Raw genomic sequence first — 21846 nt, forward strand, 5'->3', positions numbered from 1 at the left:
TGAAGGCTGCATAATATAGGTTGCTGTAATCATTTTGCTATTTTGTACTCTTTGGCTGTGCTTCTTTGTAAGTCAACAGTTGCATCATGTGTGCATTCAAGTTTGTGGGTCCATGTGAAATCAAGCAATTTAAACCATTCATTTAGGAATTTTGGGATTAAAATCATTAGAAAACAAGTCTCTAATGATGAATTCTTGGCCTGTGTAGTTATGGTAATGTACACACGTTTTCCCATAGTAGATGAATATTATAGCCACTCACATGGGTTTTAACATTCACAACTTTAAACATAGGTCATTAACACTGCTACTACTATCTGGTATCGTGATAACAAGTCTTACCCACAACATACCATTTGCAATGTCATCACATTTTATTATAGTGATACACACATATAGTCGACACTGCAAACCATTGGTCAGCATGGTTGGCTCAACCATTGACGATCTGCACTTCGTATTTTGATATTAACTCTTGACAAAAACAAATACTTTTTCCCCTAATTAGTATAATCATAAAGATTTACTGAGGGTCAACACATGGTGCTGCTTCATTCAGTCTGTTACCTTCTGTTACATGATCGGTACTCAGTGCTCGACCTTTTACCTACCGTGTCCTGTGTGAGTGCATGATGAATATCTCTGAGTAATGGAAAGTGGATTCTTACATGGTGCTTAAAATATTGTTGGAGTACCCTCTGTGGATGTCAGCTGAATTGCTCTCTTCATTTTTGCCTTAAAAGGTGTGGACCGTCTGCTCTGCCTCCCCTTATAGTGGATTGAAGGAAATGGTCAGGCAGTTGCTGGATGCTGTGTTGTTGACAAACCTCTGTGTAGGAGGCAGACATGAATGGGTACTATCGTCTGTTACTACTGCCCTTGGCAGACCGTTGATGACAAAGATTTGACTACCGGCATTGATGAACACATCTGCCTCAACTGCAAGAATTGTAGAAATAAGTCCACTGCTATGATACACATTGTCTTCAGTTGAGCCTCATGAAATTGATATGAACCCAGTCCTAAATACTGGTCAGTCGAGGCCATTGAGAAAAAATCTTTGGGGAGAAGCTTGTTGAGGAGCACAGTCTAAACATGAGCATGCTAGTGATGCTCAGTCTCCTTGTGTATTTCTGGCCAATAGACATGAATGTGGGTGAGTATTTCCATGCCGGTGATGCCCTAGTGTTCCATGTATAGCAAATAAATCACCTTAGTGTGGAGAGTGGGCGGAACGACCACTCTGAGAGACACAGTTTGTGTGCCAACTTGCAGCTTGCCGTCTTGTGCAGTTAACTGATAGTTTGAGGAAAAACATATTTTCAACGTCATGCTGGACTGTTTGGTAGATGGTTTGGCCTGCCTAACTTCACCTATTTCAAGACCTATTGAAATGTGGTATCATTTTTAAATCTGCAGTTATGGCTGTGGTGGTGGGAAATGTTTGCCTGCTGATCAAATTGAAATCTATAGAAGGTCGTGACAGCTGGTAGGCTTGTACAAAAATGGTAGTCTTATGATGACTGGAACAGAGCCTACTGCTGCAAGCATTGATGTGACATCTCCAGTAAAGAAGATCAAGGACTGAACATGAAACTTCACACCATAAAGATATGTATGGAATTTGCAAAGAGCACAAATAATCACTATGGCCTCTTGTTTTACTTGTGCATAATTTACTGAGCAGAGCTAAAAGTCTTATTTGTTAATCCAATGGGGCACTCAGAACCATCGTGTTCACCATGTGAGAAACTTCCCCAATGATGTATTGAGGTGGATCCGTAGCTATTACCAAGGGTTTACCTCGGTAGTACAGAACTAGACAAAGGGCAGACTATAGTATCTTTCAAGGATGCAAAACACGTTGCCTCAATCCAATGAACATACACACTTTGTTCCCTCATTCTGAAGCAGACTGAGGAGATGTGAGACATTTGCTATGCAGGCAATGAAACTACCTCAGTAGTTTACTTTCCCCTGAAGAACTGTTGTTCCTTCAGATTGTGACGAAGAGGCACACTGTGAATGGTTTGTAAATCCTGCTGTTGGTGGAGTGAATGCCCTCTTTGCTTTTTATTAAATGTAGATATTCCACACATCATTAGAAAAATTGACATTTTTTGAAATTGCGTTTCGGGCCCATATTCCACAATGAAGTGAACAGCATGTGATGATTCTGCAGTTGTTCTGTTGATAATTATGTTAAAAAGATAATTGCAACTTGCTGTAACATTGTGCTGAAATCTGGCGAGGGTGCTGGAAATTCTAGATGGAAACCTTTGATAATGACTTAAGCTGATTTTGTGTGTAACTCAAAGATCAGTTGAAACTCTGAATGCAGTGGGAGTTGTAAATGCGTGTTGAACATTTGACGTTGGTGTAACATTCACTCTCTTTTAGTCTGAAAAATAAACTTCAAGGCAAGGGTTTAGAAATTTGTCTAAATACTGAGAGTTACTGCCTTGAAATCCCCACACACTCCATGGGAGCCATTTGTCTGCTAAGCAACTATTAACAAAGATGTGTAAGAACTAGACAATATCGCCACAATGACAATTGTCTCCTGTAAGCGGTCAAGCTTCACCTTTATCCCATCACAGAGGATGGGTTGGTATGAAGCAAAATGAGAAACTGCAGTTGATTAGATGAGAATCTGTGTCTTGGATCTTTTGCCAGCGTAACTCAGAAGAAAAAGTATTTATTTTTATTATTTATTTTCTTGTTCCATATACCCTTGTTGCAAGGGTTTGCTAGGATGTAGAATGTGTTGGATTATTATAGTAATAACCATATCTAAATGGTCATGAGGCTTGCAAACTAAATCATATATAAACATATACATGAGGTTCAGGTATTAAAAACACACAGATTATAGTAGTAGTAATGATTACACAAACAAATGATAAGTCTTATATTCTAATACTTATAAAAACCATTCTGTCATCATTTGATATGCTACTGCTACATAGGTAGTTCTTATAGAAATGCTTAAAATTAAGCACATTTTACTGTTACACACTGTCAAAAATGCCTTTAAAGAATACATAGAACTATTCAAAAGATAAAGTTTCAGCTGTTTTTTGAATTTAGTCATATCCCCAGTGACTGATTTAATATGAAATGGAAGTGTATTGTATATTTTTATGCTTGAATAATGTACTTCTTTCCACTACCACACTCAGATTTTTTTAATATCTTTGTGAAGGTCATGTGTACTTCTTCTATCATGATCATGATATTCACTGTTTTGTAAATTGTATGATTATTGTTCACAAATCACATTAGTGAAAAAATGTACTGAGATTGCATGGTGAGGATCCCGAGCTGTTTGAAAAAGTTTGCACTCTAGCCATAATTCCGATGACTCTTCTCTGTGTAATAAAGCCTTTCCTCATGAATGGTTACCCCAAAATATGTTGCATATGTCATAAGTAAATGAAAATATCCCAAGTATGCAGCTTTAATTGTTACCATGTCACAAACAGATGAAATTGAGTGAATGGCAAATGCTGCTGAATTCAGTCTTTTCATAGGTTGTTGATGTGAACTGACAAGTTTAGATTGTTATTTATGTGTAATCCCAGGAATTTGGAAGACTGAATACTCAGTATTTCTTTGTCACCACAATTTATTTCAATATTGTCCTGTTTTTTATTCGCTGTTTGAAACTGAATGAATTGAGTCTTGTTAACATTGAGTGACAGACCATTTGAAGTGAACCAATCTAGAGTTTGTTTGAATACAGTGGTTGCAATGTTCTCTAGACTGCAGTTTGATGTTTTGTCCATCATTATGGTTGTGTCATCTGCAAACAGGGTGAAGTGTGCTTTTTGTGTCATACAGCATGGCAGATCAATGATAAAGATGGGGAAAAGTAAGGGACCATGCACTGAGTCCAGTGGCACTCCACATTTTACTATGCCCCAGTCAGAGTAGGTAGGTGCCATAAAAGAATTGTTCAATACTATCTTCTGCCTTCCATCATCTACCGGTAGATATGACTTGAGCCACATCCTTACCTTACCATTTAATCCATAGTGCTCAGCCTTTGTAAGTATAATCTTTGCTCCCTGCCGCCGTTGGATAAGCAGCTGCAGCAGCAAGTCGTATACTCCTAGCTCACTCATTTGTTACATAGTTTAATTCTTAATTTCTTTGCGTGTTTTTGGTACTTGCATTGTTTAATTCATAAATTTCGGGCGTATTATAGTATCTGAGAGTTGTAGCATCGCGTTTTAGTACCTGAATAGTGTAAATTCGCGTAGTCGTCTGTCATCTGTTTTCGTTTTGAACGGCCAGTGTCGGTTGGTCAGTCAGTGTGCTCCCTGCCGCCGTTGGATAAGCAGCTGCAGCAGCAAGTCGTATACTCCTAGCTCACTCATTTGTTACATAGTTTAATTCTTAATTTCTTTGCGTGTTTTTGGTACTTGCATTGTTTAATTCATAAATTTCGGGCGTATTATAGTATCTGAGAGTTGTAGCATCGCGTTTTAGTACCTGAATAGTGTAAATTCGCGTAGTCGTCTGTCATCTGTTTTCGTTTTGAACGGCCAGTGTCGGTTGGTCACAGTCAGTGTGCTCCCTGCCGCCGTTGGATAAGCAGCTGCAGCAGCAAGTCGTATACTCCTAGCTCACTCATTTGTTACATAGTTTAATTCTTAATTTCTTTGCGTGTTTTTGGTACTTGCATTGTTTAATTCATAAATTTCGGGCGTATTATAGTATCTGAGAGTTGTAGCATCGCGTTTTAGTACCTGAATAGTGTAAATTCGCGTAGTCGTCTGTCATCTGTTTTCGTTTTGAACGGCCAGTGTCGGTTGGTCAGTCAGTGTGCTCCCTGCCGCCGTTGGATAAGCAGCTGCAGCAGCAAGTCGTATACTCCTAGCTCTACCACATAAATTTCGGGCGTATTATAGTATTTGAGAGTTGTAGCATCACGTTTTAGTACTCGAATAGTGTTAAATCGCGTAGTCTCCTTCCGCCGCCGAGCAGTGTGTCAGCAGTGCACAAGTGGCAGCATTACTGCATTTACTAGGCAATCTTGTATTTTAATAACCGCTTCAATTTTGTCGTTTTGTTTGAGCTCTCTGTAGATTAGTTCAGACGTTCTTTGCACAAGTTTTTAGCATGGATAGGGACTGCAACTGCTGTGTTCGGATGCAGGCTGAGTTGGCATCCCTTCGCTCCCAGCTTCAGGCAGTGTTGGCTTCGGTCACACAGCTTGAGGCTGTTGCCAATGGGCATCACTGTGGGGGTCCGGATGGGGGTTTGTCGGGGACGGCCAGCTCGGCCCACGCATCCCCCGATCGGACTATGACTGTGGTTGCCCGGGATACTGCCCGCATTGAGGCTGATCCCTCACCTGTGGTAGAGTGGGAGGTCGTCTCAAGGTGTGGCAGGGGGCGAAAAACATTCCGGAGGGCTGAACGGAAGGCCTATCCAGTTTGTCTGACGAACCGGTTTCAGGCTCTGTCTCAGGCTGATACTGATCTTCAGCCTGACATGGCTGCTTGTCCTGTTCCAGAGGTTGCCCCTCAGTCTGCAAGATCCGGGCAGTCGCAGAGGGTGGGCTTACTGGTAGTTGGGAGCTCCAACGTGAGGCGCGTAATGGGGCCCCTTAGGGATATGGCAGCAAGGGAGGGGAAGAAAACCAAAGTGCACTCCGTGTGCATACCGGGGGGAGTCATTCCAGATGTGGAAAGGGTCCTTCCGGATGCCATGAAGGGTACAGGGTGCACCCATCTGCAGGTGGTCGCTCATGTCGGCACCAATGATGTGTGTCGCTATGGATCGGAGGAAATCCTCTCTGGCTTCCGGCGGCTATCTGATTTGGTGAAGACTGCCAGTCTCGCTAGCGGGATGAAAGCAGAGCTCACCATCTGCAGCATCGTCGACAGGACTGACTGCGGACCTTTGGTACAGAGCCGAGTGGAGGGTCTGAATCAGAGGCTGAGACGGTTCTGCGACAATGTGGGCTGCAGATTCCTCGACTTGCGCCATAGGGTGGTGGGGTTTCGGGTTCCGCTGGATAGGTCAGGAGTCCACTACACACAACAAGCGGCTACACGGGTAGCAGGGGTTGTGTGGCGTGGGCTGGGCGGTTTTTTAGGTTAGATGGCCTCGGGCAAGTGCAGAAAGGGCAACAGCCTCAACGGGTGCGGGGCAAAGTCAGGACATGCGGGGACCAAGCAGCAATCGGTATTGTAATTGTAAACTGTCGAAGCTGCGTTGGTAAAGTACCGGAACTTCAAGCGCTGATAGAAAGCACCGAAGCTGAAATCGTTATAGGTACAGAAAGCTGGCTGAAGCCAGAGATAAATTCTGCCGAAATTTTTACAAAGGCACAGACGGTGTTTAGAAAGGATAGATTGCATGCAACAGGTGGTGGAGTGTTCGTCGCTGTTAGTAGTAGTTTATCCTGTAGTGAAGTAGAAGTGGATAGTTCCTGTGAATTATTATGGGTGGAGGTTACACTCAACAACCGAGCTAGGTTAATAATTGGCTCCTTTTACCGACCCCCCGACTCAGCAGCATTAGTGGCAGAACAACTGAGAGAAAATTTGGAATACATTTCACATACATTTTCTCAGCATGTTATGGTCTTAGGTGGAGATTTCAATTTACCAGATATAGACTGGGACACTCAGATGTTTAGGACGGGTGGTAGGGACAGAGCATCGAGTGACATTATACTGAGTGCACTATCCGAAAATTACCTCGAGCAATTAAACAGAGAACCGACTCGTGGAGATAACATCTTGGACCTACTGATAACAAACAGACCCGAACCTTTCGACTCTGTAAGAGCAGAACAGGGAATCAGTGATCATAAGGCCGTTGCAGCATCCCTGAATATGGAAGTTAATAGGAATATAAAAAAAGGGAGGAAGGTTTATCTGTTTAGCAAGAGTAATAGAAGGCAGATTTCAGACTACCTAACAGATCAAAACGAAAATTTCTGTTCAGACACTGACAATGTTGAGTGTTTATGGAAAAAGTTCAAGGCAATCGTAAAATGCGTTTTAGACAGGTACGTGCCGAGCAAAACTGTGAGGGACGGGAAAAACCCACCGTGGTACAACAACAAAGTTAGGAAACTACTGCGAAAGCAAAGAGAGCTTCACTCCAAGTTTAAACGCAGCCAAAACCTCTCAGACAAACAGAAGCTAAACGATGTCAAAGTTAGCGTAAGGAGGGCTATGCGTGAAGCGTTCAGTGAATTCGAAAGTAAAATACTAGGTACCGACTTGACAGAAAATCCTAGGAAGTTCTGGTCTTACGTTAAATCAGTAAGTGGCTCGAAACATCATGTCCAGACACTCCGGGATGATGATGGCATTGAAACAGAGGATGACAAGCGTAAAGCTGAAATACTAAACACCTTTTTCCAAAGCTGTTTCACAGAGGAAGACCGCACTGCAGTTCCTTCTCTAAATCCTCGCACCAACGAAAAAATGGCTGACATTGAAATAAGTGTCCAAGGAATAGAAAAGCAACTGGAATCACTCAACAGAGGAAAGTCCACTGGACCTGACGGGATACCAATTCGATTCTACACAGAGTACGCGAAAGAACTTGCCCCCCTTCTAACAGCCGTGTACCGCAAGTCTCTAGAGGAACGGAAGGTTCCAAATGATTGGAAAAGAGCACAGGTAGTCCCAGTCTTCAAGAAGGGTCGTCGAGCAGATGCGCAAAACTATAGACCTATCTCTCTGACGTCGATCTGTTGTAGAATTTTAGAACATGTCTTTTGCTCGAGTATCATGTCGTTTTTGGAAACTCAGAATCTACTATGTAGGAATCAACATGGATTCCGGAAACAGCGATCGTGTGAAACCCAACTCGCTTTATTTGTTCATGAGACCCAGAAAATATTAGATACAGGCTCCCAGGTAGATGCCATTTTCCTTGACTTCCGGAAGGCGTTCGATACAGTTCCGCACTGTCGCCTGATAAACAAAGTAAGAGCCTACGGAATATCAGACCAGCTGTGTGGCTGGATTGAAGAGTTTTTAGCAAACAGAACACAGCATGTTGTTCTCAATGGAGAGACATCTACAGACGTTAAAGTAACCTCTGGCGTGCCACAGGGGAGTGTTATGGGACCATTGCTTTTCACAATATATATAAATGACGTAGTAGATAGTGTCGGAAGTTCCATGCGGCTTTTCGCGGATGATGCTGTAGTATACAGAGAAGTTGCAGCATTAGAAAATTGTAGCGAAATGCAGGAAGATCTGCAGCGGATAGGCACTTGGTGCAGGGAGTGGCAACTGACCCTTAACATAGACAAATGTAATGTATTGCGAATACATAGAAAGAAGGATCCTTTATTGTATGATTATATGATAGCGGAACAAACACTGGTAGCAGTTACTTCTGTAAAATACCTGGGAGTATGCGTGCGGAACGATTTGAAGTGGAATGATCATATAAAATTAACTGTTGGTAAGGCGGGTACCAGGTTGAGATTCATTGGGAGAGTCCTTAGAAAATGTAGTCCATCAACAAAGGAGGTGGGTTACAAAACACTCGTTCGACCTATACTTGAGTATTGCTCATCAGTGTGGGATCCGTACCAGATCGGGTTGACGGAGGAGATAGAGAAGATCCAAAGAAGAGCGGCGCGTTTCGTCACAGGGTTATTTGGTAACCGTGATAGCGTTACGGAGATGTTTAACAAACTCAAGTGGCAGACTCTGCAAGAGAGGCGCTCTGCATCGCGGTGTAGCTTGCTCGCCAGGTTTCGAGAGGGTGCGTTTCTGGATGAGGTATCGAATATATTGCTTCCCCCTACTTATACCTCCCGAGGAGATCACGAATGTAAAATTAGAGAGATTAGAGCGCGCACAGAGGCTTTCAGACAGTCGTTCTTCCCGCGAACCATACGCGACTGGAACAGGAAAGGGAGATAATGACAGTGGCACGTAAAGTGCCCTCCGCCACACACCGTTGGGTGGCTTGCGGAGTATAAATGTAGATGTAGATGTAGAATCTTGTGATCAACACAGTTGAATGCTTTTGGCAGATCACAAAAGATTCCAACTAGTGACATTTTATTGTTTATGGATTCAAGGAGTTCGTTGGCAAATGAGAAAATGGTGTGTTCAGTTGAGGTACCCTTTTGGTATCCAAACTGATGCTTACTAAGCATTTTATTTTTATTAAAATGAGCTATAATCTCTTGAACGTTTCTAAAACGTTAGTTTCTATAGGATTTTAGGGACACTTGTTACCAATAAAATTGGCCACTAGCTGGGAACATCAGTTTTGTGACCTTTTCTGAACAGTGGTTTCACAGTTGCATATTTTAGCCTATTAGGGACAGTATATTGATTTATGGACTCATTAAATATATGACAGAGAACTTCAAGAATAAATTTGCAGCAGTACTTGAGTACTTTGATTGATATACAGAGTGATTATAATTAAAGTTAAACCTTCAAAATAACACCACTGGTCAGAATGAAGTCAAATTGCAGTGGAATTTTATCAGAGAAGGGGGAAAATGTATGGCGGGAGGAAAAAAAAAAAAGATGTATGTGTCAGAATATGTAAATGAAAACATCTGTCATGCACACGACCCATTGAAGTTGGAATAACACACCGGTTACACGGCTTTTCCTCCTTTTGTGTCTGCGATGTTTGCCATGACTGTCTCAATGCAGGATCATGCTCTGCTTGTAAAGCTGTGTTACAAGAATGATGACTGTGCACGTGTTGCTCTGCAGAAGTTCCAGCTGAAGGGTTTGAAAAAAGGCGCTGGTCCGACGACTGCCATGGGTCTGGAGAAAATGATTCGGAAATTCAAAAAGACGGGTTCTTTTGGTGTGCAACTCAGTAGGGGGAGGAAACAAATTGATTCCACGTCAGTGGAAGCATTTGCCACAGCAATGCAGGAGGAGACGAGTGGTGGTTTGCAAATGCAAAGTGCACAGGGAATTGTCTGAAAAATTGGACGTACCCATGAGCACGGAGCATAAAATCCTACAAAACAGTCTCCTTTGCTATCCATTCAAAATTACTCATGTGCATGAGTTGCTTCCTGTTGACCTGCCAGCAAGAAAGACCTTTGCTTTAGAGTTTCTTGCTCACATGGAAGTGGACAATGATTGGCCATTGAAGATTTTGCGGACAGATGAAACCCATTTCCATCTGATAGGATATGTACTTCACAGAATTGTCAAATACGGGCAACGAAAATCCACACACAAATCAGCCAGTACCACTTCATCCTGAAAAGGTCACTGTGTCATGCGGGTTTATGGCATCATTTATCATAGGGCCATATTTTTTCAAAGAGACAGGTGCTTCCGGTCCTGTTACCTGGACCATCACTGATAAGTGCTATGAGTGTATTTTGTGCAACCACGTCATTCCAGCTCTCCAACAGTGCGGATGGGATCATTTTTATGCAAGATGGTGCACCTCCACATACTGCAAATTCAGTTAAGACAGCTGCTGAAGTGCCATTTCGGAAATGATGAACAGGACCCCAGAAAAACTTGAATCAGTTGTGGAACATGCTGTTTCTCGATTTCAACTTGTTGCAGAAAATGGTGGACAGCGTATTGAACATGTGTTGCACTAGTCACATGGAAATTAATAATCCGATTAGATTTTGATTGATGCTTTTTATGTGGTTTTTGGCCTCGAGACAATTAAAAACTGATTTTTCAAACAATGGAAAATCCAGGATGGAATGTAACAATACCAGAGAAGGAAAGTTGCTACTCACCATATAGCGGAGGTGCTGATTTGTGATAGGCACAACAAAAATATTCGCACAATTATAGCTTTCGACCATTAAGGCCATTGTCAGCAGTAGACACACACGTACACACACACACACACACACACACACACACACACACACACACACACACACACACACACACACGTAAATGCAACTTGCACACACGTCTGTAAGGCCTTCGTCAGCAGTAGACACACACACACACACGCACACGCACGCACACACACACACACACACACACACACACACACACACACATGTAAACGCAACTTGCACACACATCTGCAGTCTCAGAGAGCTGAAACCACACTGTGAACAGCAGCACCAGTGCTTGATGGGAGCGGTGACTGGGTGGGGGTAAGGAGGAGGCTGGGGCGGGTAGGGGGAGGGATAGTATGTTGGGAATGGCAGACAGTAAAGTGTTGCAGTTTAGACGGAGGGCAGGAGAGAAGGTATCGAGGGGGGAGGGGGTACATAGCAGAAATGAGACAAATAAAAACAAAGAAATTAAAAGACTGGGTGTGCTGGTGCAATGATGGCTGTGTAGTGCTGGAATGGAAACAAGGAGGAGGCTGGATGGATGAGGACAGTGACTAACAAAGGTTGAGGCCAGGAGGGTTACGGGAATGTAGGATGTATTGCAGGGAAAGTTCCCACCTGTGCAATTCAGAAAAGCTGGTGTTGGTGGGAAGGATCCATATGGCACAGGCTGTGATGAAGCAGTCATTGAGATGAGGGATATCATGTTTGGCAGCATTTTCAGTAGAAGGATGGTCCACTTGTTTTTTGGCCACAGTTTGTCAGTGGCCATTCACGCGGACAGACAGCTTGTTGGTTGTCATGCCTACTTAGAATGCAGCACAGTGGCTGCAGCTTAGATTGTAAATCACATGACTGGTTTCACAGGTAGCCCTGCCTTTGATGGGATAGGTGATGTTAGTGACCAGACTGAGGTAGGTGGTGGTTGGAGGATGTATGGGACAGGTCTTGCATCTAGGTCTATTACAGGGGTATGAGCCATGAGGTAAGGGATTGGGAGCAGGGGTTGTGTAAGCATGGACGAGTATATTGTGTAGGTTCGGTGGACGGCGGAATACCATGGTAGGAGGGGTGGGAAGGATAGTGGGCAGGACATTTCTCATTTCAGGGCATGATGAGAGGTAATCAATGTAATGTAATACAGTTGCTCCAGTCCCGGATGGTACTGAGTTACAAGGGGAATGCTTCTATGTGGCCAGACTGTGGGACTTTGGGAGTTTTTGGGAGACTGGAAAGACAAGGCACGGGAGATTTGTTTTTGTACAAGGATGGGAGGATAATTACGGTCAGTGAAGGCTTCAGTGAGATCCTTGGTATATTTTGAGAGGAACTGCTCGTCACTGCAGATGTGACGACCACAGGTGGCTAGGCTGTACGGAAGGGACCTCTTGTTATGGAATGGGTGGCAGCTGTTGAAGTGGTGGTATTGCTGGTAGTTATTAGGTTTGATATGGACGGAGGTACTGATGTAGCCATCTCTGAGGTGAAGGTCAACATCTATGAAGGTGGCTTGTTGTGTTGAGTAGGACCAGGTGAAGCAAATGGAGGAGAAGTTATTGAGGTTCTGGAGGAATGTGAATAAGGTGTCCTCACCTTCAATCCAGATAACAAAGATGTCATCAGTGAATCTGACCAGGTGAGGTGTTTAGGCTTCCTCTAGATGGCCCATGAATAGGTTAGCATAGGATGGTGCCATGCGGGTGGCCACAGCCGTACCGCGGATTTGTTTGTAGGTAATGCCTTCAAAACAGAAGTGATTGTGGGTGAGGATATAGTAGGTCATGGAGACTAGGGCATCAATAGTGATGAGCAGGGCACCGTGTGGTAAAGGGACAGGAACTGTGGAGAGTCGGTTGAGGAAATGGTTGGTATCTATTATATAAGAGGATAGGTTCCGGGTAATAGGTTGAAGGTGTTGGTCTCTGAGAGCAGAGATTCTCTCAGTGGGGACACAGTAACCGGCCACAATGGGGCATCCTAGGTGGTAGGGTTTATGGACTTTAGGAAGCATGTAGAAGGTGGGAGTGTGGGGAGTGGTAGGGGTAAAATCAAAGAAGCAATGGTTATACTAGGAAACAGGGCTGAGTATAGAAAGAAAATTCATAATAAGAAACTGAAATGTGTTACACAATTTTTTGAAGGGCAATGAGTCCTGTTATGGACACACCCTAAATCGATAAAATATGGCAAACTGAATAAGAAGTGGCAATTACTCTATTCAGGACCATATGTAATTTCCAAAACACCATTCCCTGGGACGTACAGATTAGTCTATGAGAAAACAGGGAAAAAGGGTCTCAACCTCACAAAGATATAAAAGCTTTTATAGAATGATGAAGCTAGGTAGCATTTTTTCTTTCTGTCGCAAGATAATTGTACACAGTGTACATAACTCAAAGTGTAATTTTTCTTAAGATAATGTTATGTGTATAGGCATAAGTAATTCTTTTGATTTGTACATGTAGGCATAAAATTAACAGCAATGAGAAGAAATACACTGCTTAATGTGAAGCAACGGTATAAACAAAATTAGCTTATGGCTCAGCTGTCTGCGCTCAAAAATACGCACTGACGTTATTAGTAGCGGAGGAGGCATTGACTGGTTTGATGCAGCTCTCCATGCTACTCCATCCTGTGCAAGCTTCTTCATCTCCCAGTACTTACTGCAACCTACATCCTTCTGAATCTGCTTAGTGTATTTATCTCTTGGTCTCCCTCTACGATTTTTACCCACCACGCTGCCCTCCAATGCTAAATTTGTGATCCCTTGATGCCTCAGAACATGTCCTACCAACTGGTCCCTTCTTCTAGTCAAGTTGTGCCACAAACTCCTCTTCTCCCCAATTGTATTCAATACCTCCTCATTAGTTACGTGATCTACCCATGTAATCTTCAGCATTCTTCTGTAGCACCGCATTTCAAAAGCTTCTATTCTCTTCTTGTCCAAACTATTTATCGTCCATGTTTCACTTCCATACATGGCTACACTTCATACAAATACTTTCAGAAACGAATTCCTGACACTTAAATCTATACTCGATGTTAACAAATTTCTCTTCTTCAGAAACGCTTTCCTTTCCATTGCCAGTCTAGATTTTATATCCTCTCTACTTCGACCATCATCAGTTATTTTGCTCCCCAAATAGCAAAACTCCTTTACTACTTTAAGTGTCTCATTTCCTAATCTAATTCCCTCAGCATCACCTGACTTAATTCGACTACATTCCATTATCCTCGTTTTGCTTTTGTTGATGTTCATCTTATATCCTCCTTTCAAGACACTGTCCATTCTGTTCAACTGCTCTTCCAAGTCCTTTGCTGTCTCTGACAGAATTACAATGTCATCGGCGAACCTCAACATTTTTATTTCTTCTCCATGGAGTTTAATACCTACTCCGAATTTTTCTTTTGTTTCCTTTACTGCTTGCTCAATATACAGATTGATTAAAATCGGGGACAGGCTACAACCCTGTCTTACTCCCTTCCCAATCACTGCTTCCCTTTCATGTCCCTCGACTCTTATAACTGCCATCTGGTTTCTGTACAAATTGTAAAGAGCCTTTCGCTCCCTGTATTTTACCCCTGCCATCTTTAGAATTTGAAAGAGAGTATTCCAGTCAACACTGTCAAAAGCTTTCTCTGAGTCTACAAATGCTAGAAACGTAGGTTTGCCTTTCCTTAATCTATTTTCTAAGATAAGTCGTAGGGTCAGCATTGCCTCACGTGTTCCAACATTTCTGTGGAATCCAAACTAATCTTCCCGGAGGTCGACTTCTACCAGTTTTTCCATTCGTCTGTAAAGAATTCGCATTAGTATTTTGCAGCAGTGACTTATTAAACTGATAGTTTGGTAATTTTCACATCTGTCAACACCTGCTTTCTTTGGGATTGGAATTATTATATTCTTCTTGAAGTCTGAGGGTATTTCACCTGTCTCATACATCTTGCTCACCAGATGGTAGAGTTTTGTCAGGACTGGCTCTCCCAAGGCCGTCAGTAGTTCCAATGGAATGCTGTCTACTCCCTTGTTTCGACTCAGGTCTTTCAATGCTCTGTCAAACTCTTCACACAGTATCGTATCTCCCATTTCATCTTCATCTACATCCTCTTCAATTTCCATAATATTGTCCTCAAGTACATCGCCCTTGTATAGACCCTCTATATACTCCTTCCACCTTTCTGCTTTCCCTTCTTTGCTTAGAACTGGGTTTCCATCTGAGCTCTTGATATTCATACAAGTGGCTCTCTTTTCTCCAAAGGTCTCTTTAATTTGCCTGTAGGCAGTATCTATCTTACCCCTAGTGAGATAAGCCTCTACATCCTTACATTTGTCCTCTAGCCATCCCTGCTTAGCCATTTTGCATTTCCTGTCAATCTCATTTTTGAGACGTTTGTATTCCTTTTTGCCTGCTTCATTTACTGCATTTTTATATTTTCTCCTTTCATCAATTAAATTCAATATTTCTTTTGTTACCCAAGGATTTCTACTAGCCCTTGTCTTTTTACCTACTTGATCCTCTGCCGCCTTCACTACTTCATCTCTCAGAGCTACCCATTCTTCTACTACTGTATTTCTTTCCCCCATTCCTGTCAATTGTTCCCTTATGCTCTCCCTGAAATTCTGTACAACCTCTGGTTTAGTCAGTTTATCCAGGTCCCATCTCCTTAAATTCCCACCTTTTTGCAGTTTCTTCAGTTTTAATCTACAGTTCAAAACCAATAGATTGTGGTCAGAGTCCACATGTGCCCCTGGAAATGTCATACAATTTAAAACCTGGTTCCTAAACCTCTGTCTTACCATTATATAATCTGTATGATACCTTATAGTATCTCCAGGATTCTTCCATGTGTACAACCTTCTTTTATGATTCTTGAACCAAGTGTTAGCTATGATTAAGTTATGCTCTGTGCAAAATTCTACCAGACGGCTTCCTCTTTCATTTCTCTCCCCCATCCATATTCACCCACTATGTTTTCTTCTCTCCCTTTTCCTACTCTCGAATTCCAGTCACCCATGACTATTAAATTTTCGTCCCCCTTCATTATCTGAATAATTTCTTTTATCTCATCATACGTTTCATCAATTTCTTCATCATCTGCAGAGTCAGTTGGCATATAAACTTGTACTATGCAGTAGGCATTGGCTTCGTGTCTGTCTTGGCCACAATAATGCGTTCACTATGCAGTTTGTAGTAGCTTACCCATACTCCTATTTTTTTTATTCATTATTAAACCTACTCCTGCATTACCCCTATTTGATTTTGTATTTATAACCCTGTATTCACCTGACCAAAAGTCTTGTTCCTCATGCCACCGAACTTCACTAACTCCCACTATATCTAACTTTAACCTACTCATTTCCCTTTTTCAATTTTCTAACCTACCTGCCCGATTAAGGGATCTGACATTCCATGCTCTGATCTGTAGAACGTCAGTTTTCTTTCTCCTGATAACGACATCCTCCTGAGTAGTCCTCGCCCGGAGATCCGAATGGGGGACTATTTTACCTCCGGAATAGTTTACCCAAGAGGACGCCATCATCATTTAAACATACAGTAAAGCTGCACATACAAGTCAATTTTCATATTTATTTCGCAATAATGGGATTTCCACCTTACATCATAAAAATAAAGAATTGTTAGTTGTCTAATAAGTAAGTGTTTTGCTGCTGGTACTCACTTACGAGATATTACGAACTCTATGGAATATTCACCTTTTGCATAAATAAGTAAGACCTGCCAGGTTAGCCAAGAGCGCTAATGCACTGCTTCCTGGACTCGGGTAGGTGCTCCGGCCCCAGATAGAATCGGCCTGGTGGGTTACCGACATCAGCTAGTGTGCCAGCCATCCTGGATGTGGTTTTTAGGTGGTTTTCCACATCCCGCTAGATGAATACCAGGCTGGTCTCCACGTACTGCCTCAGTTCCATGCCTCGCAGACATTTGAACAAGTTCGCATTGTTTCATGGACTACCCTCAACGCAGACAGCTGGGGTACAGTGATTACAGCCTGGGGGGTATGGGGCGGTGGCAGGAAGGGCATCCGGCCACCTCTTAAAATTAACCTTGCCAAATCCGTCCTAACTGTGCCGACCCTGCAAAACTGCGGGACAGGCAAAAGAAAGAAAAAATTGCATAAATGGGCGACCTATGGGCTGTTTACACATAAAAGTCAATTTTCACGTTTATTCCGCAATAATAGGATTTCCAAACTTACTTTACTGTTACCCTCATTGGGATATTTCTTTCCCTGAATCTTTACTCTCTCCTTCACCAGGAAAAGTGACTCTCTAAAGTGTCACCTTCCAATCATACTGGATTCCTTAGGTTATGTGTGGATTGCAGCTGGTTATTCCTTATACTTCTTTTACTGCCACAAAATCTTTTCATGATAATTATACTTGTTATCTTGTAATCTAAATCATGTACTCTCTGCCTGAGAAAAAGCAGCAGTATTTTATACAGGTTTTTGTAGATCAGTGATATAATTTGTTAATTCATGTGTATATCTTCCAAACATTAAGTTTCGGTTGAGAATTACGAATTATTTAGGAATAAAGGAGATGATCCACTGAAAATCAGAAGTACTGCATTGTTGATAGGTGCACAAACGAAAGGTACAGAGCTTTGCTAGCTTTCAGAATGAGATTCTTTTTTCAAGCTTGTAGAAATAACATGCACACAACCACACACTCACCCATTCCCATGCACACGCCTGTCTCCCTAAATTGTGCTTAGCCAACTGTTGGCTCTTTCCTGGCCCATGGTGAGCGTACTGGGGTGAAGTGGGGATACAGGGTGAGGTGGGGTGAGGGACAGAGAGTGGTGGGAGGCAGGGAGAGAGTTGGGGGCAAGCATCTAGCAGGTGGGCCAGAAAAGATCTGACAGTCGCCTGAGCTCAGTGCACGGAGACAGGCGAATGTAGATGAGTGTGTGTGTGTGTGTGTGTGTGTGTGTGTGTGTGTGTGTGTGTGTGTGTGTGTGTGTGTGTGTGTGTGTGTGCATGTTTTTCCTACAAGCTTGAAAAAGGAATCTCATTCCAAAAGCTAGCAAAGCTCTGCACCTTTTATTTGTGCACCTATCAACAGCGCAGCACTTCTGCCTTTCGGTGAGTTGTCTCCTTTATTCCTAAATGATTCATAAACATTAAGTGTCTATTAAGATTATTGAAGGCACTGGCATTATTAAAAACCTTAACAAGTGTTCTTAATAACTGGGAAAATTTCACAAACGTTATTGACTCATGACTGTAGTTGTGGAAAAGAACACAAGCTACGTATGAGGTGACAGTTATTAAACTATATGTAACAAAATCATCATAACTTCTGGACGGTTTGCAATAGGATGTTCAACTGCACAGCTGGCTGTGGGTCATGATGGGAATTAGTATGTGAATGTGGTTTGGTTTAGTGACGAAGTTCACTTTCACTTGGATGGATTCATCAGCAAGTAAAATTGGTGCATTTGGGGGACTGAGAATCTACATTCCGTGATTGAGAAGTCCCTTCACCCTCAACTGGTGACTGTGTGGTGTGCAATGTCCAGTCACAGAATAATTGGTGCAACCCTGATTTCAACAAGATGTGGTTCTTGCAAGACAGAGCTCGACCTCATTGAATCAGAAGAGTGTTTGGTGCCCTGAAGGAGCACTTTGGAAATGGCACTCTGGCTCTGGGGTACCCAGAAGCCACTGGCATGGGCCTTGATTAGCCACCATATTCTTCAGATCTGAACACATGTGACTCCTTTTTATGGGCTATATTAAAGACAAGGTGTACAGCAATAACCCCAAATCCTTTGCTGAGCTGAGAACAGCCATTCAGGAAGTCGCTGACAGCATCGACGTTCTGTCACTTCAGTGGATCATGCGGAATTTCTCTATTTTTCTGCGCCACATCATCACCAATGATGGCAGGCATATTGAACATGTCGTAACCTAAATCTGAATATCTGTAGTGATGTTTACATGTTGAATAAAGTGTGTGCATGCTGTAGTTTGTAACTAATTTCCTTTCTTTTTTTCCATGTAGTTCAATAATTGTCACCCTGCCTTTCAGTTTTGTTCACAAAATGCAGTGTGAAGTAAATATTTATACAGTGTTTTGACAAGATGTGTAAATAAACTGAATCTTTTAACTTGTCAGTGGTTTCTAGAGTAACAGCTGTACACAGAACAGTAGGTGGCAGTCATCTTCCATTCCTGGTCCATTTTCAATGTATTTTTGTTTTTTGACCTTTTTTTTCACTGAATATTTTGCCCTTCTACTACTACTAACATTATGCAACACATGTTGGTCTGAATTATTACTATTTTTTTTTTTTAGTTTTAGAAGCAGGACTGTTTAGATTATTAAATTAAACTTTAATGTTTATTTTTGCAAGTGTGAATCAGTCATGTTCGTTGTCATATTGTTTAGCTCCTTTATCTCTGTTTGTAACAATCACTAATACATTAGTACAAAAAAAAAATTAAGCTGTCTCAGTCCCATTCTTCATCCCTGCAGGTGCAGTCCCAGGCTTTAATGCTGTAATTTCTTCAAGTGTTCCACTTGGCGGAGGTGTTTCAAGCAGTGCTGCTCTAGAGGTTGGAGTTTATACATTTCTGGAGGCACTTACAGGACAGAAAACAAAGTAAGGCTTGATAAGTAAAGCAGAGCAAAAGTAGAAAATATATTGTAATCTATGATGGTGGGTGGGTGGGGGGGGGGGGGCATTCACATGCACATGTGTGTGTGTGTGTGTGTGTGTGTGTGTAATCTTGTTAAATATGTACCAGCAATTGTCTCTGACAAAGATGTAAAATCTTTGCTTTTTATGGTATCTCTGTTCTTCTTCATTGTGTACAGACTTTGTGAAATGGTTGTAAATGGAAGCCGAGTCATTTGTGAGGCTACAGAAAGCAGATGTATTACTGATGTCTCTACGAGAAACTGATACCTAGAGAATTAATAAAAAGAGAAAATGTAGGTTCTTTGCAAGCGAGATGAAGAATGAGGAGAGGTCTTTGGTTTACTCTCTAGTGGGATGTATGAGATATTGATGACCAAGTTAAATTATGTGATGTGTACAAAGTAGCAATAAGGTAGTTGATGGGCTAAATTGTGAGTGTCAGCTGCTTATAACCAACACTCAGTGATTTGTTAACTACCATGGTGATCCTGAAAATAGTGGACTGCTCATTCTTCCATGTTGAACACCACATGTTACTAAATGAACAATGGCCTACTGTAGCTTCACCAGAAGCAATCAAGGCATTCCATCTGTGACATAGCAGCTGACAACAAACTTCATTCAATCATCATTTCACTCACAATGTATGGAATAAGATGGCCAGACTCCATCACTCAGATGCTACTGCACTGATACAAAACATTCTCTTCCTGTCAGCTGCGCACACTGCCACTCTGCCATGGGAACTGGGTGTCAGTTATAATGATTTCTCTACTGCCCCAGTCTACAACCCATTGTTTGTGCCTGCCACACTTTCCTCAAATTGTCCATGGGAACCAAATACAATATTCAGCAATTTGGCTCCTGCTCAGGTATTTAACCTCTCAACTATGTTGGCTGAGAAAACCATTACACAACCTTAGGACCCAAATGCTGCATGCCTCAACCTTGTTACCATGCTAGTTTTGCAGCACATCCACATATTAAATGCACCAGGTGCTCATCTGTGCTGAGATAATGTCCAGAACTCTCACCACACATAATGGGCAGAACCTTATAAATTCAACAAGTGCTGAGTGATGCGACAGTTAAAATGTGTATGGTGCCTAAACTTTCAGCATTCCAACTGCATCAACCCAATACATGGTTTAATAGTGTAGGCTAATTCTACATGGCTACAATATTCAAGATGATATGTTCAAGTTTGTTCCCATTCTGAATAACTTAAGTGAACTCTCATATCTTATTTGTGACTTAATTGATTCTGTACCGAGCTCAAACAAGTTTGAGACTATTAAACTGCTGTTATTAGAGCAACAAATATGGCTGGTACTTTATGAAGAAGTGCTGGGACTTAGAAATCCACTGCAATTATGATGGCTTTTGCAAAATGCAATTACTTCAGACAGTTTGCCAACAACACATTATGTTGGATTTGGATGCTAAAACTACCTCCTTCAATAGAAGCTATATTAATTTCTCACAAGCAAGATCCTATCGACACTAAATTACAATTGGGTGATAGACTTTATGCTATTTTGCAGTTGGGTAATGTTATGCAGCAGAGGGCCCATCACCTTTCTTTCTACGTGGAAGCCACTGTCATGTTACAGCACTCAGGGTGAGGTTCAGGAAAAGTTCAGGTTCTCACAGACTCCATTGAGTGCGAGGCAACATGGGATGCACTGCACTGTAGCAGCATATCAGTTAGCCAATGGGCAATAAACACTGCCAATTTAACATGATGTGAAGTCATCGTTCCCAAGACTGTGACTGCATGGGCAAATGGGCAAGCTATCAAATTCACCCATGTGCAGAGCAGTTTGATGTGTAGTGGGGAGGGGGGTTAGTCTCCACATGACTCATGTTTACGTTTAGTGGTTTTTGCCATTTCCTCTTCATTTACAGCTCTGACGTCAAATGAAAACAAAACAGATTTCTGTGGTCAGGAGCTATCAAGTGAATTAAACTACATATTTATGGACGGCTAAAATATGGTACTGATTTGATTTGATCTGATTTTATCAGGGATGCTGTTTCCTCGCCCACACCACACATCCTATATTTGGGGTCTTCTTCTATTATCCCCATTGTATGTAGGTGTTTTTGGAAATTTGCATGGCCTGTCAATAGTCCAACCATGAGTTTCATTTCCCTCCTGTTCAAGCCCAGGATTGATAGACTTCTCTTAGAACAGGCTTCAGCATCAATACCTTGCCATGTTTTTGCTTTTGGACCTAGCCCAATATTCTGCATGCTGTCTCCTTGTCCAGTATCATAGTTTTATTTTGATCATTGCCTTGGTGATTGTCAGGACAGGTTCTGGTCCAATAAATGGTGTCATTGCCCCCATCCTGGCCAACCTATCAGCTTGCTCATTAC

The 21846-nt window shown here is 42.1% G+C and overlaps 1 protein-coding gene across 3 annotated transcripts in view; it reads left to right on the top strand.

Annotated features, from left to right (window-relative positions):
* The window catches only part of LOC126162630 (galactokinase-like), a 136262-nt gene that overhangs the window by 59626 nt on the left and 54790 nt on the right, over positions 1-21846 (top strand). For all 3 annotated transcript variants that reach the window (XR_007535090.1, XM_049919256.1, XM_049919255.1), the window contains exon 3: positions 19299-19425. Coding sequence is in view for 2 of the 3 variants with exons in the window: in XM_049919256.1 (XP_049775213.1) it covers positions 19299-19425 (127 nt within the window). In the remaining variant the exon portion in view is untranslated. The remainder of the gene's footprint in view (positions 1-19298; positions 19426-21846) is intronic.

The sequence above is a fragment of the Schistocerca cancellata genome, chromosome 2 (genome assembly GCF_023864275.1).
Source record: "Schistocerca cancellata isolate TAMUIC-IGC-003103 chromosome 2, iqSchCanc2.1, whole genome shotgun sequence".
Lineage (NCBI taxonomy): Eukaryota > Metazoa > Arthropoda > Insecta > Orthoptera > Acrididae > Schistocerca > Schistocerca cancellata.